The 22,583-nt window shown below is 44.0% G+C and overlaps 1 protein-coding gene across 15 annotated transcripts in view; it reads left to right on the top strand.

The window, feature by feature from the left end:
* LOC112233531 (CAP-Gly domain-containing linker protein 1) overlaps positions 1-22,583 on the top strand; it is a 52,303-nt gene that overhangs the window by 12,556 nt on the left and 17,164 nt on the right. For 13 of the 15 annotated variants that reach the window (XM_024401232.2, XM_024401227.2, XM_024401229.2 and 10 more), the window contains 15 exons: positions 540-664; positions 881-1,097; positions 1,291-1,488; positions 2,006-2,097; positions 2,496-2,556; positions 4,887-4,991; positions 7,810-8,718; positions 8,981-9,097; positions 9,406-9,463; positions 9,754-9,837; positions 14,187-14,343; positions 15,374-15,518; positions 15,735-15,950; positions 18,761-21,445; positions 22,238-22,375. In XM_024401232.2, coding sequence (XP_024257000.1) covers positions 540-664; positions 881-1,097; positions 1,291-1,488; positions 2,006-2,097; positions 2,496-2,556; positions 4,887-4,991; positions 7,810-8,718; positions 8,981-9,097; positions 9,406-9,463; positions 9,754-9,837; positions 14,187-14,343; positions 15,374-15,518; positions 15,735-15,950; positions 18,761-21,445; positions 22,238-22,375 — 5,307 coding nt within the window. The remainder of the gene's footprint in view (positions 1-539; positions 665-880; positions 1,098-1,290; positions 1,489-2,005; positions 2,098-2,495; positions 2,557-4,886; positions 4,992-7,809; positions 8,719-8,980; positions 9,098-9,405; positions 9,464-9,753; positions 9,838-14,186; positions 14,344-15,373; positions 15,519-15,734; positions 15,951-18,760; positions 21,446-22,237; positions 22,376-22,583) is intronic. The other 2 variants (XM_024401239.2, XM_024414157.2) reach the window with 2 other exon arrangements.

Below are 22,583 nucleotides of genomic sequence, written 5' to 3'. Positions count from 1 at the left end.
GTGAGCTCAGTGTCTGTGTATAGTCACTCGGTTCACAGCCAAGCTCTGTCCTCTTATGAGCACCTTCCTTCCTGAGTGTTGGCCAAGGCCCCTCTCTCTTTCTCTCATAGTCAGCTTCAGGCTGTGTAACATATTGTGTTGAGAGGAAGTGTGTCACTGATGCTCAGAGGAAATGTGACAGGGACTGTCCACAAAAATACCATATATAGTAGCAAACTAAAACAAACTCGTCTGGAGATCCAATATCAAATATTCGCAATATTCACTTGAAGGGAGGGTGCTTTTCTCACTTCTCCCTTTAGAGAATTGGGAACGTAAATGCTGACTGCATTTATCAGCTCTTTGATGTTGACAGGTTGCATGTATTGATGATTATTAATATGTACTGTTGCCTTTGTGGTTTTATTGCAAGCCAAGCTAGTTACCCTCTAGGCGCTTGGATATTCTTTCTGTAATGAAAAGTGCTCTATAAGTTAAATTATTATTGGTATTATTTTTATTAGGCTTTTCTGAACTCTTTCTTTGTACTGTCTCTGCAGGTTGGTGGCACAAAAGCTGGTGTGGTTCGCTTTCTTGGTGAAACGGACTTTGCCAAGGGAGAGTGGTGTGGTGTGGAACTGGATGAGCCCCTGGGAAAAAACGATGGGGCAGTGGCAGGAACCAGGTAATCAGACCAGAGAGTATTATCAGACAGGTTTGAGAAAGATGCCACTCCCTGGTAACCAATTTGCATAAAAGAGAGTTAAGCACAGCCAAGTCGTGTTATTTATATATTGTAAAAAAATGTTTAAAAAAAAAATATATATATATATATATATATTTTTTTTTTGGGGCACTGACATATTTTTTTGTCTTATGCCCTTAATTTGTGTTTCCCCAGATACTTTCAGTGCCAACCCAAGTATGGCCTGTTTGCCCCGGTCCACAAGGTCACGCGCATCGGCTTCCCCTCCACCACGCCGGCCAAGACAAAGACCACGGTGCGGAAGGTGGTGGCCACGCCCTCAGGCCTGAAGCGCAGCCCCAGCACCTCTTCCATCAGCTCCATGAGCTCTGTGACCTCCTCTGTCAGCGCCAAGCCCAGTCGCACAGGCCTGGTAAGAAACACGCGCGTGCACACACACACTCAAAGACACACACACACACACACACACACACACACACACATAAGTGCCCACACGTACACACCTGCAGTGTAAACAAGATGTCTGTTCTTTAATTGGGTCTTGTCTGGTAGAACTCCATCCCCCAATTCACCAGTCTTAAACACTCTTCTCCGTTCCCCCACAGCTGACAGAAACGTCATCACGGTACTCAAGGAAGATCTCTGGCACCACAGCAGTTCAGGAGGTGCTGAAGGAGAAGCAGCAGCACATCGAGCAGCTGATGGCGGAGCGGGACATGGAGAGGGCAGAGGTGACCAAGGCAACCACCCATGTGGGCGAGGTGGAGCAGGAACTGACCCTGCTGAGAGATGACCAGGAACAGGTCAATACGCACTCTCCCTTATGGCTTTTATATATATATATACACACACACACACACACACACACACACACACACACACACACACACACACACACACACACACACACACACACACACACGCACGCGTGTGTCCCCTGTCATGGTGTACACACACACACAGCATACAGGGTTTGCCCTCAGGATTATTTACACACACATTCCCCACAGATAAGATCCAGGACGTTCCAGCATTGGAACTCTCATTAGCAAAAGTGTATTATGTCATGCATGACAATGACAAACCTGGCGCCATGAAAACACCTTAGTGCTGTAACTCAATCAAACACTCATGTCACATAAACCTCTGCACTGCCACCTGCTGTCAATGCTCAACACTGTAAATTAAACAACATATTTGTTTTTTTTTACAGGCAGCTGTCGGATGTATAGCTGCCTTCGATAGTTTTTTCTTGGGTGTCTCAAGACCTATATTCATGACCTGTTTAAATTAATGCATATTCATGTGTATCATATGAAGATGGAGGCCAAGATGGACCAATTACGCACCCTGGTGGAGGCTGCTGACAAGGAGAAGGTTGAGCTGCTCAATCAGCTGGAGGAGGAGAAAAGGTGAGGGGTGTGGGGTGACAGGAGACCCGGGGGGTGACAGGAGACCCGGGGGGTGACAGGAGACCCGGGGGTGACAGGAGACCCGGGGGTGACAGGAGACCCGGGGGTGACAGGAGACCCGGGGGTGACAGGAGACCCGGGGGGTGACAGGAGACCCGGGGGGTGACAGGAGACCTGGGGCATGGGGTCTTACTATGGGTATAACTATGTGCTGATGGTGGAAATATGTGTTTATAAGATTATCATCACAGTATCACAAAAGGAAAATGGTGTGTGTGTATGTGTATCCAATCTCCACAGTGGAGTGTTTAATTTAGAACCTAGAATTTGATTCCAAGTTCAGACCTCTTGTGTTCAATGTTTCTGAACCATAATATGAAGTGTGCTCTGTGTGATAGAAAGGTGGAGGACCTTCAGTTTCGCGTGGAGGAAGCTTGCATTACCAAAGGAGATCTGGAGGTAAACACACACTGTTCTACACACACTCCAAAAATATGTATACGGCTTTCCTTTGTATGCACAGAGAAGAATCTTTGATTCACATTCCCCTATCTCAAGTCGAAATCTGCCCCTAAGTGACTGATGCTGAGGTGTATCAGAAGTACACCAACGCTGCAGCTCATCAGGACTGCAGTTGAAACTCCCTGTCTTGTCAAATTGGGACATTTTGAGGTAAAAGCATTTTGATGACAATGCAGACTGGAGTTCCTCTCTGGAATTAAGTCACTCTGCAACATCCCTGCTCCCGATCCCTGAGATTAGAGTGGTGCAGAATGTGCCTTATAGTTTCTAACGTAAGGAATTAATATATCTTACCGAAGGTCACTATTTGGATACTCTGTATGCATTAGATCAACAGTTTGGCCTCCGGCTTGGGATTTTAAGTTGGGAGGGTAGTGATCAGTGACATCTCCTTAGACTAGTATGCCAAGGACTGAGCAGTACATATTCTCTCCAGTCTGTCTACGTAGACCAGAGATCCGTCCTGCCCAGTTCCCACAGCCATCTCATATGCCCTGTAAAATGAGACTCTGACAGAAATCTCATTCTCTCTATGGTGCTGATGGCACTCACAAGTGACAGCAAGGTCATCCATTCCCACATGGAGCAGGGTTGTGTCAGAAACAGATCTGACTGAGCCTGGCTCTCATGCGCTTCTAGTATCCATGAAGTCATGCTACTGCGCATTGTAGAGGGTCAGCCTGAGCATGGCACTGCGCATACTCGCTGATCTACAAATAACGCCCCCAAACTACTATTCCAAATTTGCACAGTGCCTTTGTCAGGCAGATCTGCACAAATCTGGAGGTCTTTCTCATTTCATGACTATGTAACATGTAGAAATCCACACAGTGGGATTCACATAGCTTGAATGTTCCTAAACATAGTTTGCTTGAAGTGAACACCTGATCTGAGAATAATTTTAGGAATTTGTTGATGTTAATTTATTTCCTGTGTTCCACTCATTAAGAAATACCAGTGGTACATCAGACTAAGGTTAGCACAGTGTTGTTCCCCAAAACATCTCTCTAGTTCCATTTGATGGGAATGAGGAAAAGTGGGCAATTTTTGGGGAAAACAACTAACTATTTTTTGCCTCTCCCTTGGCAAACCCATATCTTTGTTTACGGCTCAGATACTCGGAAGCAAGTGGGCTCAGGGTGGCTGTTATAACATGAACATGATTTGTCATTATCTACCCCACAGTGCCACGACAATTGGGACCATCCCAATTACCCTGAAGGCATACAAACGTTATCTTTAAAAATGAGTGCCACAGGGTTAGAAGTAACACCCCTTTTTTTATCTTATTTTGTTTGCGTACTAACGGTCTGTGTACTAATTACTGCAACAAATGTATTAAGCACATGCATGCAGCTTTTAAAAACAAACTTACAAAAAAAACTAAAACCAAACCAACACGGCAACAGTTGACGGTGTACTAATGTTGTCCTCTACCTACCGCAATCAGTGATGTTACTGCTTCTGTGTCCTCTCCTCCCCCTGTCCTTCATGTTGGCCCAGTGCTAAGCATGAAACCACTGAAGATGCTCCCCTCCACCATCTCACAGTCTTCTCACAGGCTTGACCTCTGACCTTCCCATTGCAATCTGTTGAAATCCAAAGTAAATGTTCTGCACTTGGTAGCATTGAATTATTAGGGGCATTTTAACCTTAATGTATCAGTTTTGTGAGGGGGAGGTGTTTATCAGATGGGGCCTACATTATAAGAGTACTAGTCCATTTTATATGTTTTGCCCCATATTCTACAGTGTTTACTGATTTTGTCTGTTTTAAGTTGTTTATAAATGTACATGTGTTTTTGGTATTTCTTTATTGATCTACTGATCAGTGATCTTTACAAATGGGAGCAATCACAAAAGAGAGAGAGCAGTGTTGCTGTCCCTTTTCTGTGCATGAAGGCCCTCCATGTCATGGAGTAAAGTGGGGGTGGAGGGGGGTCTCGTCCATTTAGATTTTCACTCATTTGCCGGCTCACTCACTCAGTTCACACATGCCTTGGTTCACCAGGTCATTCTGCATGTATTCCTCTGCATACCCATAAGCATAACACATCTCCCCATTTCCCATGCTCCTTCTCCCATATCCTCATATCACCTTCCTTCAGCAACATCCCCAATGCTCACCTGTGCTAGGCATGGGGTACCCTTCCCATCCCCACTCCACCCACTCGCAAATCTTCCCACCTCCCTCTTCCTCTCTGTGTTGGGCTGGCATGTGATAGTGGCACTGGTTGTGTTCTCTTCCTCTCCCTTCTTTACTAACAGACGCAGACCAAACTGGAGCATGCCCACATTAAGGAGCTTGAACAGAGCCTGCTCTTTGAAAAGACCAAAGCTGAGAAACTCCAGAGAGAGTTAGAAGACACTAGGGTAATGGATCTTGCTCTACATAGCGCTGCGTTTGGAAAGAGGGGTGGAGTGGAGATGGGGCCAGGGTAATGTTGAAAATCTTGGGATGGGGTACAGAGGATCTCCAGATAGCTGTACCACTGGCTTCCATATGCTGTTTTCCTGACCTTCTCTGCCTTAGAGGGTTGGGAACGGTAGGAGTCAATATTTACAGTGCCTTCAGAAAGTATTCACACCCCTTGACTTTTTTCACACTTTGTTGTGTTACAGCCTGAATTTAAAATGGATTACATTTAGATTTTCTTTTTGTCACTGGCCTACACACAATAACTGTATAATGTCAAAGTGTCTTGAGAAATCTTTACAAATTAATTAAAAATGAAAAGCTGAAATGTCGTGAGTCAATAAGTATTCATCCCCTTTTGTTATGGCTAGCCTAAATAGGTTCAGGAGTAAACACATTTTCTTAATAAGTCACAAGTTGCATGGACTCACTCTGTGTGCTATTATAGTGTTTCATGTGATTTTTGAATGACTACCTCATATTTGAACCCCACAAATACAATTATCTGCAAGGTCTCTCAGTCGAACAGTGAATTTCAAACACAGATTCAACCACAAAGACCAGATAGGTTTTCCAATGCCTCGCAAAGAAGGGCGTTTTAAATTGATGTATTTCAGTCCTTGACTTATAATGTTCTGTACTATGTATAATGTTTCATGTGGACCCCAGGAAGAGTAGCTGATGTCTCTGCAGCGGCTAATAGGGATCCTAATACCTATTGGTAGATGGGTAAATAAAAGCAAAACAAATCAAACATTGAATATCCCTTTGAGCATAATCAAGTTATTAGTCTTTGGATTGTTTATCAATACACCCAGTCACTACAAAGATACAGGCGTCCTTTCTAACTCAGTTGCCGGAGAGGAAGGAAACCGCTCAGGGATTTCACCATGATGCCAATGGTGACTTTAAAACAGTTGCTGTGATGGGGGAGAACTGAGGATGAATCAACAACATTGGAGTTATTCCACAATACTAACCTAAATAATAAAGTGAAAATGAAGCCTGTACAGAATAAAACAATTCAAAAATATGCATCCTGTTTGCAATAAAGCACTAAAGTAAAACTGCAAAAAATGTGGCAAATACTACTCTTCATATTTTCATGCATGGCGGTGCCTGTATCATGTTATGGGTATGCTTGTCATCGGCAAGGACTAGGGAGTTTTTTGGGGGGATAAAAATAAATGGAATAGAGCTAAGCAAAATCCTAGAGGAAAGCTTGGTTCAGTCTGCTTTCCAACAGACACTGGGAGACAAATCCACCTTTCAGCAGGACAATAACCTTAAACTCAAGGCCAAATATACACTGGAGTTGCTTACCAAGATGACATTGAATGTTCCTCAGCAGCCTAGTTACTGTTTTGACTTAAACCGGCTTAAACATCTATGGCAAGACTTAGAATTTTTTTGTGCAAAAATTGTACAATCCAGGTGTGCAAATCTCTTAGACTTACACAGAAAGACAGACAGCTGTAATCACTGACTCAGGGGTGTGAATACTTATGTAAATTATATTTCTGTATTTAATTTTCAATACATTTGAAAAAATGTCTAAAAACATGTTTTTACTGTCATTATGGGGTATTGTGTGTAGATGGAACAATTTGGGTTGTAACAACAAAGTGGAATAAGTCAGGGGGTATGAATACTTTCCGAAGGCACTGTAGCTGCATTTGAATGTCACTAAGTAAACATTGAATGGTGTAGTTGTCTAATCTTTTTACTTGCCAGCAACTAATATTATCTATTGGCCTTATCCGTAGTTCCAAGAACCAATTTCAAAGTTGCTTTACAAAATGCAGCATCTTACGCAGGCTTTCATTTTCTTCCCATTTTGTCAAACATGAACCATTCACATTCCTGTGTGTCACCAGTACAGCAGTCTTAACCACTTTACTGCTGTCACTGAAAACATTTGAAAACATCAGGGTTAATTTTTTTACTATGCTTTTAGTTTAACTATACAACAATTTTGTTCTTTTTCGATTAGGTTTTACCCAGAGAACAGTAAAGCCGTCTGATTCTTTTGCCTCTTTCTCCATGTGTTCCTCTGCTCACAGTTAGCACACAGTCTCAAATACTTTGCTGTTCGGACATGGTAGCCATATAACCATCCTTTATTCCCAGTGGTCCTTTGTCCCCCCCCCCCCAATCCTACAAGCCCCAATTGCCCTGCCCATCTAGTATCCCCCGCCTCTTGTAAGTCTCTGTCCTACTCCCATCCCTTAGCAATTGTTCTGTGCTTCCCTCAGGGGTGTGCGCCAATGCAGGTGTATTCAACTGCAATTCTCAAGAGCCTTAGTGTACTGGTTTTCTTTTCCCCAGGTACTTAATTAATAGGTTAATATCATTAGTTGGCAAGAAAGTCTATCTGGTTTTATTCTGGTCTAAATCGACCCCTGATTAAAAGGTAAGGATGAAAACCAGTAAACGCTGCAGCACTTGGAGTGTTGTTTAATACAAAATAATTATGTGTGAGGAATGATATGGTTTCATTTTATATCCACTAGAGGGCAGTGTAATATTTCAACTGTAGGCATCCTATGTAAATGTGGGATTGCACTGTTTACTTGCTTTACGCTACTACTGCAACTATGGTGGACATCTGTTTCTATAGGACCCTCTTTGAAAAAGATTCCTCCCCGTAGACCTGTCTGATTGCAGGGGGATTCAACAGATACCCTTTTTTCCTGTCAGTACATGCACAATCACAATGTTTCCAAAGGTTGAAGAACACAGTTTTGTTTGAGCCAGAGTTGTGCCGTCCCATAGGTGGCCACAGTTTCAGAGAAGTCCCGCATAATGGAGCTAGAGAGGGACCTGGTGCTGAGGACCAGGGAGGTGGATGACCTGCGGTTGCGTCTGGAGGCCCAGCAAGAGTCAGAGGGCTCAGACTCCACTACCTCCCCTCTCTTGGAGGAAGTGAGCTCTCTGAGGGCTCAGCTGGCTTCTCAGGAAGACCAGCAACGGGTTGAGCTTGCCGGGATGAGGGAGAAGCTGGCAGCGGAGGAGAAGGCACACAGTGAGGCAATGGCCCAGCTCCAAGTCTCATCCACCAAGATTTCCACTGACAACGAGCAGTTGAAGCTACACGTCAGCCAGAACGAGAAGGAGAATGCAGACGTCATAGAGCTGTGGAGCTCTAAGCTGGAATCTGCCATTGCCTCACACCAGCAGGCCATGGAGGAGATGAAGGTTTCCTTCAGCAAAGGGGCTGGCTCCCAGGCGACAGAGCTGGTGGAGACCAAGAATGCCCTGGAGAGGCTGAAGGTGGAGCACAAGCAGGCACTGGAAGAGGTTGGGGCCAGGTGTGTGGCAGAGGCTGCAGCCCGGGCACAGGAGACGGGGGAGCTCAACAAACAGCTGCTGGTCGTGTCAGAGGAGAAGGAGCGCCTGGAGGATAGCCTGCGGTCCAGTGTGGAGAGTGCTGAGGAGCAGCACCTGGTGGAGATGGAGGATGTGCTAGTCAAACTGCACACTGCTGAGCTGAAGGTAAAGGAACTGGAGGAGCAGGAGGCTAAGCTAGTCCAGCAGACCCAGGACAGTGCCAAAGAGGTCCAGGAGCAAGTGGCAGCTATGGAGGCTTTGCGCTCCCGGGCAGGCCAAGGTAACCAAGAGCTCCAGAGTCTGAGGACCCAGCTGGAGGAGACCCAGAGACAAGCTTGCTCACAGGGCAACAAGGTAGGTCCATACCCATGTCATTCTCCCATTGTCTGTGTATCCAGTTTCTATTTTACGTCCATGTGAGTTTTCCATAAATATAGGCATGAAATAAATACAACTGGTATGTCATGTTATGATTTACCCTTACCTTCAGTCATTACTTTGTTTTATTTGGATTCATTTTTAGCTTGTCCTTCATATTCATAATGTCACTCATTTATTTCCCCCCCAAAAAATGTCCTCCATGTCCATGGTGTCATGCCCTGGCCTGTGGCTGTAGGTCAGTGAGTTGAGCTCTGAGCTGGAGGGCAGGCAGCAGGAGATCCTCTCCTTGCAGCAGAGCCTGACCTCTGTGCAGCAGAACACGGGCTCTCTGGAGCAAGAGCTGGGCAACCTGGTGAGTACTAGAGCTTATGTGGGGTGGTGAGGAGCCAGGGAATGGGAGTGGGTGGCCTTGCGTGACTGATGGGACTGTAAGGCTTAAGGTAAGCTCAGTTAAGGAAGAGTATAGTATTGAAATGCTAGCTTTTTGTTTTCATGGGAATGATAAAGTATCTACCTCTAGGTAGACCTTCAATTATACACTTATGATGAAACTTGTGTATAACATTAGTAATTGGCAACCATTTTGAGGTTTGTCATGGAATACCTTTCTGACTAAAGCATGCATGCATGGATGTATTCATCAAAGTTTTATTTCCTCAGAAACAAAAACTGTCAGAAAGCACAGACGATCAGTCTAAGTCAACACAAACTATGCAAGGTAAATATATTTACTTTGACCATGTTGGTCCTGTAACGTTAGTCTTTGTTTTCTTATTACATGTGTTTTTATCAGCAAGACGTATCATATTCCTAGAGACAAAATGTTGACTTCAAGCTAATTTAATGACTAATAATGATGTGGTTTTATAAAAAATGTTTTATATTGGTCCACAGGGCCAGGCAGTACACAGTAGATTAGTACATATAGTACATGTATTTGTGCTGCATGGTGCTAAGCGCTTGAATGATGCAAGCTAATAGTGTCAGTCTCTTAATTCTTTCTTTCAGAGTTGCTTCAGAAGCTTGGCGAAAAAGAAGAGCAGTGCACATCGCTCTCCACCAAATCAGAGGCTCTTAGAAGCCAACTTGCAGGTCAGAACACCGGCCAGCACTGTGGTTGTTAACCTATAGTACACACAGCTCAATGTGACCGTTCTCCCGACATGCGTTCAGTTGTGTAACCTACACCAGGGGTCTCCAAACCTGCTGTTTGTTGTTGTAGTGTTTCTGGTAGATAGTGGTTCCCAAACTTTTTATAGTCCCCATACCCCTCTAAACGTTCAACCTCCAGCTGTGTACCCCCTCTAGCACCAGGGTCAGCGCACTCTCAAATGTTTTTTCCCCCCCATTATTGTAAGCCTGCCACACATGCACTACACAATACATTTATTAAACATAAGAATAAGTGAGTTTTTGTCACAACCCGGCTCATGGGAAGTGACAAAGAGCTCTAATAGGACCAGGGCACAAATAATAATACACTGCTCAAAAAAATAAAGGGAACACTTAAACAACACAATGTAACTCCAAGTCAATCACACTTCTGTGAAATCAAACTGTCCACTTAGGAAGCAACACTGATTGACCATACATTTCACATGCTGTTGTGCAAATGGAATAGACAACAGGTGGAAATTATAGGCAATTAGCAAGACACCCCCAATAAAGGAGTGGTTCTGCAGGTGGGGACCACAGACCACTTCTCAGTTCCTATGCTTCCTGGCTGATGTTTTGGTCACTTTTGAATGCTGGCGGTGCTTTCACTCTAGTGGTAGCATGAGACAGAGTCTACAACCCACACAAGTGGCTCAGGTAGTGCAGCTCATTCAGGATGGCACATCAATGCGAACTGTGGCAAGAAGGTTTGCTGTGTCTGTCAGCGTAGTGTCCAGAGCATGGAGGCGCTACCAGGAGACAGGCCAGTACATCAGGAGACGTGGAGGAGGCCGTAGGAGAGCAGCTACCTCCGCCTTTGTGCAAGGAGGAGCAGGAGGAGCACTGCCAGAGCCCTGCAAAATGACCTCCAGCAGGCCACAAATGTGCATGTGTCTGCTCAAACGGTCAGAAACAGACTCCATGAGGGTGGTATGAGGGCCCGACGTCCACATGTGGGGATTGTGCTTACAGCCCAACACCGTGCAGGACGTTTTTCATTTGCCAGAGAACACCAAGATTGGCAAATTCACTGGCGCCCTGTGCTCTTCACAGATGAAAGCAGGTTCACACTGAGCACATGTGACAGTCTGGAGACGCCGTGGAGAACCTTCTGCTGCCTGCAACATCCTCCAGCATGACCGGTTTGGCGGTGGGTCAGTCATGGTGTGGGGTGGCATTTCTTTGGGGGGCCGCACAGCCCTCCATGTGCTCGCCAGAGGTAGCCTGACTGCCATTAGGTACCAAGATGAGATCCTCAGACCCCTTGTGAGACCATATGCTGGTGTGGTTGGCCCTGGGTTCCTCCTAATGCAAGACAATGCTAGACCTCATGTGGCTGGAGTGTGTCAGCAGTTCCTGCAAGAGGAAGGCATTGATGCTATGGACTGGCCCGCCCGTTCCCCAGACCTGAATCAAATTGAGCACATATGGGACATCATGTCTCGCTCCATCCACCAACGCCACGTTGCACCACAGACTGTCCAGGAGTTTAGTCCAGGTCTGGGAGGAGATCCCTCAGGAGACCATCCGCCACCTCATCAGGAGCATGCCCAGGCGTTGTAGGGAGGTCATACAGGCACGTGGAGGCCACACACTACTGAGCCTCATTTTGACTTGTTTTAAGGACATTACATCAAAGTTGGATCAGCCTGTAGTGTGGTTTTCCACTTTAATTTTGAGTGTGACTCCAAATACAGACCCCCATGGGTTGATAAATTTGATTTCCATTGATAATTTTTGTGTGAATTTGTTGTCAGCACATTCAACTATGTAAAGAAAAAAGTATTTAATAATATTTCATTCATTCAGATCTAGGATGTGTTATTTTAGCGTTCCCTTTATTTTTTTGAGCAGTGTATAATAATCATCAACAATTGTTCTATTTATTTAGGCATCTTACATGTAAAACTTTATTTGTTCATCAAAAATTATGAATAACTCACCACAGGTTAATGAGAAGGGTGTGCTTGAAAGGTTGCACATAACTGTGCAATGTTGGGCTGTATTGGAAGAGAGTCTGTCTTAAATCATTTTCCACATACAGTCTGTGCCTGTATTTAGTTTTCATGCTAGTGGGGGCCAAGAATCCACTCTCAAAGGTACGTGGTTGCAAAGGGCACCAGTGTCTTAACAGCGCGATATGCCAAGGCAGGATACTCTGAGCGCAGCCCAATCCAGAAATCTGGCAGTGGCTTCTGATTTAAATTAAATTCACACAGACCTACTTGTTGCAATTTCGATGAGGCTCTATTGTTCAGATATCAGTATGTGGCCTGGAGGCAGGGCATGAAAGGGATAATGAATCCAGTTGTTTGTGTCATCCGTTTTGGGAAAGTACCTGCATAATTGCGCACCCAACTCACTCAGGTGCTTTGCTATATCACATTTAACATTGTAAGCTTGAGTTCATTTGAACACAAAGAAATCATACAATAATGGAAAGACCCGTGTGTTGTCTTTGTTAATACAGACAGAGAAGAGCTCCAACTTATTAATCATAGCCTCAATTTTGTCCCATACATTGAATATAGTTGTGGAGAGTCCCTGTAATCCTAGATTCAGATCATTCAGGCAAGAAAAAACATCACCCAGAAAGGCCAGTTGTGTGAGAAACTCGTCATCATGCAATCGGTCAGACACGTGAAAATGATGGTCAGTGAAGAAGACTTTTTAAGCTCGTCTCTCAAGTAAAATAAATGTGTCAATACTTTGGCCCTTGATAACCAGCGCACTTCTGCATGTTGTAAAAGCGTTACATGGTCGCTGCCCATATCATTGCGTAGTGCAGAAAATACACGAGTTCAGGGGCCCTGCTTTAACAAAGTTAACCATTTTCACTGTAATGACCAAAATGTATTTCAAACTGTCAGGCATTCCTTTGGCAGTAAGAGCCTCTTGGTGGATGCTGCAGTGTACCCAAGTGGAATCGGGAGCAACTGCTTGCACGTGCGTTACCACTTCACTATGTCTCTCTGTCATGGCTTTTGCACCATCAGTACAGATGCCAACACACCGTGACCACCAAAGTCCATTTGATGTCACAAAGCGGTCCAGTACTTTAAAAATATCCTCTCATGCTGTCCTGGTTTCCAGTGGATTGCAGAAGATGATGTCTTCCTTAATAGACCCCCCATAAACGTAATGGACATACACCAGGAGCTGTGCCAGGCCCTCCACGTCATTTGACTCATCCAGCTGTAACACACATAATTAACTGGCTTGTATGCGAAGCAGTAATTTCAAAACATCTCCTGCCATGTCAATGATGCGTGAAACAGTGTTGTTTGATGAAGGCATTGTCTGTATAGTTTTCTGGGCCTTTTCCCCCAGCATTGTCCCAGCCATATCCGCTGCAGCAGGAAGAATTAAGTCCACCTCAATAGTACGGGGCTTGCCTGTTCTAGCCACTCGGTAGCTCACCATATAAGATGCGTCTAGCCCCTTCTTATTAATGGTATCTATTGCTTTTATGCATGTCTTACGATTTGAATGTCGTCTTTATTCTTGCTGGCTTATTTTTCAAGTTGTCACGTTTCTAAATGTCTGCGCAAGAGTGCAGGTTTCCCGCTAGAGAGTAATGGTTAATGTGATTGGATGTTAATTACTCAACTAGGCTACCTGTATTTGACATTGTGTTGTTATTTCGCTGAACACTAGATGGTTTAATTTTATTTTTGGCAGTGAAATGAGGGTACTCAGGCGAGAATAAAACCTCACCCAAATGTATATGCCCGTTGGAAAATATAAATGCACTGATACCGTATGTTAGCTGGGAATTGACATGGACCTCACGATACAATATTATTGCCATACTTAGGTGCCGATACGATATGTATTGCGATTCAAATCAAACTTTATTTGTCACATGGGCCGAATACAACAAGACCTTACTGTGAAATGCTACTTACAAGCCCTTAACCAACAGTGCAGATTCTCACGATTCTATATGTATTGCGATTCAATACTGCAATTTGATGTTCCAAACACATTGCTTACTCTATTTCTGCTGCAGACAGACGAGAAAGCATGAGAAAATGAGTTTTGATCAGTCATGGAAATAAGTGCTGAAAACATTGGCTCACTATTTAAAAAGATGGAGAAAAAGCTAGTACAGCCGACTAGTGCTAGCTAACGCAACCTAGCACATCATAAGTATTTTTTTTTTTTACAGAGCAATACTTGGGAGTCAAAGTATCAATATAATATCGTCCAAAATAATATTGTGATATGCAACTGTGGACTGAGGCTGGTTACCATTGACTGAATGATGTTTTCCTCTGACCCAGGGCTGGAGAGGAAGCTAAAGGCTGGAGAGGAGAAGCTTGATCAGCTCGCAAACGACAAGGCCAAGCTCCAAAGTGACATCTCAGACATGATGAAGTCATCAGGCGACAGTTCAGCACAGCTTACCAAAATGAATGAAGACATCACTCAGAAAGAAAGGTACACAATGAAATGAAATGTCACGAACAAAGGTGTTCTCAAACGTATGCAAATAGATTGGCTTACTTTCACCGTCGACAATCAGGTTAACCGCTAGTGACAATATTTAATGAGCGTGTGACAACGATGCACAAAAGCGTTGAACATGCGCTGAGTATACAAAACTTTAAGAGCACCTGTACTTTCCATGACAAACTGACTAGGTGATTCCAAGTGAAAGCTATGATCCCTTATTGATGTTACTTGTTATATCCACTTCAATCAGTGTAGATGAAGGGGTGGAGACAGGTTAAATAAGGATTTTTATGCTTTGAGACAATTGATTGTATGACCCTGCTGGTCATCTATGAGCGTTTGAACATCTTGGCCATGTTCTGTTATAATCTCCACCCGGCACAACCAGAAGAGGATTGGCCACCCCTCAGAGCCTGGTTCCTCTCTAGGTTTCTTCCTAGGTTCCTGCCTTTCTAGGGAGTTTTTCCTAGCCACTGTGCGTCTACATCTGCATTGCTTGCTGTTTGGGGTTTTAGGCTGGGATTCTGTACAGCACTTTGACATCGGCTGATGTAAAAAGGGTTTTATAAATCCATTTGATTGATATGTGTTCTGTTCAGAGGGTGAATGGGCAAGCTTAAATATTGAAGTGTCTTTGAACAGGGTATGGTAGTAGGTGTCATGCACAATGGTTTGTGTCAAGAACTGCAACGCTACTGGGTTTTTAACGCTTTTCAGTTTCCGGGGTGGGGTAGTGCAACTCAATATTAGTAAGGTGTTCTTAATGTTTGGTATACTCAGTGTATAATCACTTATTTCTTGGCTGAACTTGTCATGATCCTGTAGTTTTCATGGGTTGTTATTATTATCCTTAAAACAGGTTTGACCTTTCCATCAACCTGGTTTTCAGTTCATCAGTTTCAGTCCAAAAACATTTGAATCTGCCCGCTACAATGAATCCCTGGTTTGTTTGAATGCCACCTGTCTCACTTGGCCAGAGAGTCACCTCCCTCTCCCCCTCCTCCCCCTTACCTAGGAAGCTGGAAGAGTTACAGACTCAACTTGCAGAGGAGAAGGAGCAGAGAGCACGTTCTGAGGAGCAACAACAGCAGGAAGTGGCCCAGAAGGAGCAGGAGCATCAGGGTCAGCTAAGCAACCTGCAGGAGAAGATCACACAACTGGTGAGTGACAACCCAGTGAAGGCTTTGAGATGTTGATGGTCAGGATAAAGTAGATGATTAGATGTTTGTTGTAAAACAGCATACATTTTTCTTCTCAGGAGTATACTTTTTACTGTCTCTACCATGAACACTGAATACCTCACTCTACCACTTTCCCCCTTTCAAACAGCAAATTATTGATGTTAGCTACTCTTGCCCTCTTTATGTTGTGTGTAGGAGAAAAGTTTGCTCCAGGGTGAGGCCCAGGCCAAGGAGCTGCAGACCTCCCAGCAGCAAGCCCTGTCTCAGGCCTCAGAGCACCATGCCAAGCAGCTCAAGGAGCTGCAGGGTCAGGCTGACCAGACCAAGCAGGAGCTGAGTGTCTCCAGGGAGAAGGCCCAGGAGTTGGAGAGGCTGGTGGCTGAGCTGCAGCCTTACAAGGAGAAAGCCCAGGTGAGCACCCACCGTATCATTATCAGGACCACCAAGTTCTCAGGAGGTGCTAACTTTTGGTACAAAAATCTACCTGAATGACAACTTTGACTGCTTTGTAGTTAAGTTGCTTTAGGTTGACTGATGTTTTTTTGCGAGAAATTTTTTCAAGTTTGTTCCCATCCACTTTCTATGAGAGGTTGGTAGCGCTTTAGGTTACGGTACAGAAATGACTTGGTTATTATTGTGTAATTGACCATTTTACCATGTGGTTTCCAAGTAAATAAAAGTGGTCTATGGTTAGGATGGATGTGCACTTGATAATAATTAGACCACCTCACTTCTAATTAGGGCTGGGCGATATGACCTAAAACTCATATCTCAATTTTTTTTTCAAACTTATCGGCGATTCATGATATATAAGCTTTGTTGTACAATTAAAGGTAAAAAACACTGCATTTAAGACAGTCAGAAATAATCTAATGAATTCAGAGCTTTTGAAATTATACCTAGGCTGAATATATTCCTTCCATAACCATAAGACCCACTAATAATGTATTGATTTGATCAAAATGGCTGTACCTGCTTTTTTTTTTTGCAATAATCACTGATCTGTCTATAAAAATGCCCATTTTTGTAACAAATTTAACCAGAACCATGCATAATGCATTATTCACTAATAATGTAGCAGGCATTATAGCAAATTATAAACTGGGTGGTTCAAGCCCTGAATGCTGAATGGCCGAAAGCCGTGGTATATCAGATCGTATACCATGGGTGTGACACAACATTGTTCTAAATACATTGGTAACCAGCTTATAATAGCAATAAGGCACATCGGGGGTTTGTGATATATGGCCAATATACCATGGCTTAGGGCTGTTTCCTAGAACTCCGCATTGCGTTGTGCATAAGAACAGCCCTTAGCTGTGGTATATTGGCCATATACCACACCCCCTCAGGCCTTACTACTTAATTAACACAGGTTTCATAAACCATCTCTCAAGCACAAGCCCACGTGCTAGTGAGTAGCCAGCTAGTATTTATATTTGAAATTTAGCCAACTTGGCTCTAGGTATAATTTCATAAGCTCTGAATTCCGCTAACAAGGCAAAACGGTTGAACTGTTATGAACACAACCTTCTGTCTGTCTCCAACTGTTTGAACAGCATGCTAGCCTGTCCACTTTGTTCAGATGTTGAAATCAAGTGGTCTACCTTATTTCTCAGAATGAGAACGAGTTGCCAATTCCATATAATTGTTTTATGCTTATTGCACATTTATAAAATACAGACTAAACAGCTAGTATAACAATCTTGATTTGACTAAAATGCGGCTAGCGATACGTGGTAACGTAATGCGCGCGCAACAAACCTGAGCATTCAGTTTCCAGAATGAATGTTCATTGGTACATCCGTTTTAGTAGTGTCTGCTCTGCTCGAAATTTGAAGAGTTGAGACAACCTTTGGAACCATACACTAACTTCTTTATTACAGTAAAATAATGTCTCAATGTGTTTTGGTGTTGGTGACCGATTCTGTTGGACCAAACCTCAAATGCAAATAGCCAGTTGAAACTGTTTGTCAGAGAGGAAGAAGTGATCTCTCATATTTGTTGTTGTGAGTGGTAGGAGGAGGGGCTTGGAAGAAAGCGGTGAAGCAAGAGGTTTTACTCGCAAAAATATATACAAAATAAGTCCAATGCGTTTCTATGCACTTATTTTGAACCTAAGCTTGTTGTCTGCATTCCCGCCTTTGGGATAACGGCTCCCGTTGTTAGGGCGAAAAGACTTGAGCATCTCGCCATTATATGCAAATCTCTGGTATAAATGGGAAGGTGCACAGCACAGAAGGAGCGAATGAGACCAGACCAAAAAGACCATATGAGAACAAGCAGACATAAACGCTCATAAAAACAAAAAATACAAAAGAAATGTGATTCTGCGTTACTGGCATTTGGAATATCGCGCAAAAACATATTCAAATGAATCTAATTAATTAAATATATCGCCCAGCCATATTTCTATTGTCTGGGTAGTTATCTTACTGTAAGAAGTACCTGAAGTCCGTTTTGTGAAGGGTTCACAGACTGTTATGCCATAATTATTCTACCACTGTGACCTCATTCTTTGATTTCACTAACACAAATATATATTTTAAACTCACTAAGCCTATTCCTAAGGCTATAAGATTCATGTTAGCATTTTATCTGCTCATATTATTGTTTTTTGTTCACTGTGTTTATTCAAGTCCATTGCACTATGTAGAATTAACAGCCAATAATGATCGTCTTATATGCACCATCTTCATTTGACCATTGACAGTGTGGCTATGTTGTGGTGTGGTTTTTAGGGCCTACTTAAAAAGCAGGGGCACATCTTGGAGATAAAATTAAAAAAAAAAAAGAACTGATACTGACAGTCTTGATGAGTTAGTGTACGGTCTCTGTCTGTGCTCACCAATTATAACACCTTTTGAAAAAGGGTTATATACTTGTCAAAATCTTCTTCTGAATGGAAAGTACACAATTACGCAGACACTCTCTCATCCTCACCTAATACACTGCACACCGATTGAAAACCTGAAGCTATCATTAGAGCACACTTACAAGACAAACACACATACATAGGCATGCATAAGCACTCCATTGGCGTGCCCCTGTTTTCAATCTTTTCTGTTTACATTGTGGTGTCAGCTACTGTTTCTTTTCTCCCAATTGTTTTTTATGCTTGCACCAGCTTAACCTTTCCAGTTGCATTTTATTACTTCTTGACTTATTTTGTAACTTTTCCCTTTATATGCCCCTTTTTTCTTTCAACTTCATTCCCTCAGTTTCTTTCTGCTGAGCTCGACTCCTCCATGCAGCATGTTGAACGATTGTCCACAGACCTGGAGAAGCAAATCTCAGCACTGGAACACATGTCTAAGGAGAGTTCAGATCTCAGAGCTCATAAGGAAAATCTTGAGAAGCAACTCTTCGAACTCCAGGCCAAGCTCTCTGCCTTGGAAGCTAGTCACAATGAGCTCTCGGTTAAGACTAAAGAACTGCTGACTCTGAGGGACAAGCTTACAAAAGAGCAGGAGGGCCTTTTGACCACAAATCAGCAGCTGGATGGAGAGAAGGCCTCACTATTCAGAGAGATTGAGAAGCTCAGAGTTGCTGTTGAGGAGGCACAGGCCAAAAACGAATCCCTCAGTCAATCTGAAATGGAGCATCAGTCCCAAATTGAGGAGCTACAAAAGACAAATGCAGAGAAGCAGGAGCTCCTCTTAAAGTACAAACAGGAGATCCAGCAGCAGGAAACTAAGAGGAATCAGCTAGCAGAAATCTATGAGAAGACCTGTGAGGAAAGGAATGGGCTCCAGGAAGAGCTCAAGCAAAGCAGGGAGAAGCTGATCTCTGAGATGGATAGCCTCGTGTTAGAGAGGGATGCAGCAAGAAATGCTAAGAAATCCCTTGATGCAAAGAATACAGAGTTGCAGACAAGGTGTCAGTCGTTGAGCTTGGAAAAAGTAGATCTCTGTGTGAAAAACACTCAGTTGGAGGCCCAGAAGGAGACCCTGGCCAGAGGTAAAGAGGAGATGTCTGCTCAAATTAATGCTGCTATATCTGACAAAGACGCCCTCCAAGCCATGAATACGGAGCTTCAGAATCAGCTGAATATCACCAAGAAGGATCTTGAGAAGTCTGTCCGTGACAACGGCGAGCTCCAGGCTTCCAAAATGAGCCTGGCCAAGATGCTGGACGAGTCCAAGACCAGCAGTGAGGTTACAGACTCCGAGAGGCTTCACCTCATGCAGGAGAAAGAGGACCTGCTTGCTACCCAGCGACAGGTGCGTTCTGAGAAGGATGAACTTCTCAAGGAGATAGAAGAGTTGAAGGAGAAGCTCAGACTTTCTACACAGGAAACGGCTACCTCAAAGAAGAAAGTCAAAGAGGTGTTGTCATCTTTTGCCAAGGAGAAGAAAGCTCTGTGTCTCCAGAATGAAGAGACAGAGAAGGCACTACACTCCGTACGGAAAGAGAAGCTGGCCATGGAATCAATACTGGAACAGCAGAAGATGGAGAGTGACCGTTTGGTACATGAAAAGGAAGAGCTTAAAGAAAAGCACACAAAGGAGATCTCTGAAAAAGTTACTCTAACAGAAGAGCGCGACAAGATAGCAGGTGAGATCCGCAGTATGAAAGACCAGCTGGACAGCTCCTCCAAGGCCATTGATGACCTGAAGCAAGCCAATTACAACCTTGCGTCCTTGCTAGAGGAATCCAAACAGAAGATCCAAAAGGTGGAGGTTGAGCGAGCTTCCTTGAAAAACAAAAAGTCTGATCTACAGGCACAGCTGCAGAAGCTTTGCTCTGAGAGGGAGGCCCTTGAAAAAAGCACAATTGAACTTGCAGAAGAGCATCATAAACTAAAAGGCAACTCTGAGCAGGTGCATTTGGAACTCATCCAGCAGAGGGACACCCTAAGAAAAGAGCGGGATCTCCTGCACTCCCAGCAGGCAGAGCTTAATAAGAGCCTACAGATCCTGCAGAAGGACAAAGATGATCTGCTTCTGCAGGTCCAGGAGTTAAAGGGTCAGACAGACTCACTTTCAAAGGAAAAAAGGATTATTGAATCGCAGCAGCAGACTGAAGCCACTGAGCGAAGTAAACTGTCCTCTGCGAAGGATGACCTCTCCAGAGAGAGAGAGAACTTACAGAGTCAGTTGTCCACTCTGACACAGAAAAACACTTCCCTCCTGCAGGCTGAATCTATCCTGAAGGCAGAGATGGCCTCTGTTAGTGTTGAAAGAGACACGATGGCCTCTGAGAAAAATGGTTTGTGTTGTGATTTAAAGCAACTTAAGATGACTCACACTGGATTGTTAGGTGAGCAACATGGTCTGCTTGAGGAGAATGCCCAGATGCAAGCCAAAGTGCAGGAGCTCACTCAGAAATCTGTCACTAGAGACAAGGCCATTGATGAGTTGTCTGCCAGCCTTAAGGACATTGGAGAGGAGAGACAAGCCTTGGCTAGGGAGGTTGAGAACTTGAAGGCACAGCTGAAGCAGAGAGACCAGGAAAAGGATGGCTTGGCTGAAGACCAAGAGTGCCTGTTTACCAAGCTGGAGGAGCTTGGCAAAGAAGTCTCCTCCTTGGCTAAGGAGAAGGTAGATCTCCTAGCTATACAGTCCAGGCTGGAGAAAAACCTTTCCTCCCTCCACAGCAGCCAAAAGAGTGGTGACGAGGAACGCTCAAGGCTCCTGGAGGAAGTGGAGAAGCTGCGAGCTGCCCAGACACAGCTTGAGGCAGATGCCCAGACCCTACGTGCTGAGAAGGCAGGGATAGAGGGACAGCACAAAGTCTCTGTGGAGGAGGCATCTGTGTCTGCCAAGGCCCGGGAAGAAATTGGCACCAAGCTGGATGACCTGAAGGTCGAGAAGGATGCCTTGCTCAAAGAGAGGGACGAAGCCACCCAGCAAGTCACCCAGCTTGAAGCTCAACTCAAAAACATTCTTTCCAAGCAGCTTGAGGTACTCCACTACTAACAAGTCCTGTATCTAACCCTCATGTTGAGATGGCTGTGGTCATGTTTCACCCTCACTGCATGCTAGTCTGGTCACCTTTTCTATTTATCTCACTTTTTGTTTCATCTCCTTTACTAACGGCGCTAACTTTATTCTAGTCTCCTGCAATATATGAAATATATTCCTGTGGGCTTAGAACGTTGTTTGAGAAGTTAGGGTCTGTTCCTTGGTTGGGGCAGATGGTTACATCTCATCTCCCTTAGAATGTCCACAACCATGGTCTCTGTTGTCTAATTGAGATGTCAAGCAATATGTTAGGGCCAAAATACATTACTGCAAGTATCCGTTCTCAGGTCACAGGATGTAATTAGTTTCTTTTTCTCTACTCCTATTTTTTTCATTTTAGCCTTTAGGTCCTTCACCAACACTGTAGTCAAATCTAGTTGCCTGTTTACCTGACTGTAGTAGTAGATGTGGGTATTGCAATGATTCCTGAGGATTACATCAATTGCATAGTAATTTCGGAAACACAATCATCATAACCCACTAAAGCTTCAAAATCATGTTTGGATGACTGACATGCAATGCATGCAAATTAATTCTGCACGATATGAGAAAATGTAAATAGTGATCCCTCTGCGTTGATTTGGGCTTTGTAAAATAAGTATCCATCAAATGATGATAAATCTCAGGACATAGGGGTTTGCTGTTCACGTCAACCAACACCAATCCAAGTAAGTTGTAGTTATTTCATCATATATGTCTGGTTGACATGCCCCCCTCTCCCCCACTACCTAGGCAGCAGAGTCCTCAGGGAAGACTGCTGAGGCAGTGGAGCGGCTGACACAAGAGAAGGGCCTTCTGGAGCAGGAGAAGAGTGAGGCCCAGTCTCTGCTGGAGGAGTTCAGGAGTGCCAAGCAGGAGATGACCAGTCAGGTGAGTCAGGGATAAGGAGTATGCAATGCCTCAGATGGGGTGTAATGTAGTGGTTGAACAGCATGTATTTTCAGTAAGGTATGTTGAAAAGGTTGACATTTTGTGGGTATGGAATGATTTGTCACTGTCATAAAGGGTCCTCACTAAGGACTCTGGAAGGGGCTCCTTAGGGTTAACATGGAATCAAATAAACAAAATGAACTTAATG

The sequence above is a fragment of the Oncorhynchus tshawytscha genome, linkage group LG04 (genome assembly GCF_018296145.1).
Source record: "Oncorhynchus tshawytscha isolate Ot180627B linkage group LG04, Otsh_v2.0, whole genome shotgun sequence".
In the NCBI taxonomy this organism is placed as follows: domain Eukaryota; kingdom Metazoa; phylum Chordata; class Actinopteri; order Salmoniformes; family Salmonidae; genus Oncorhynchus; species Oncorhynchus tshawytscha.
This window is presented reverse-complemented; position numbering and strand designations above follow the sequence as displayed.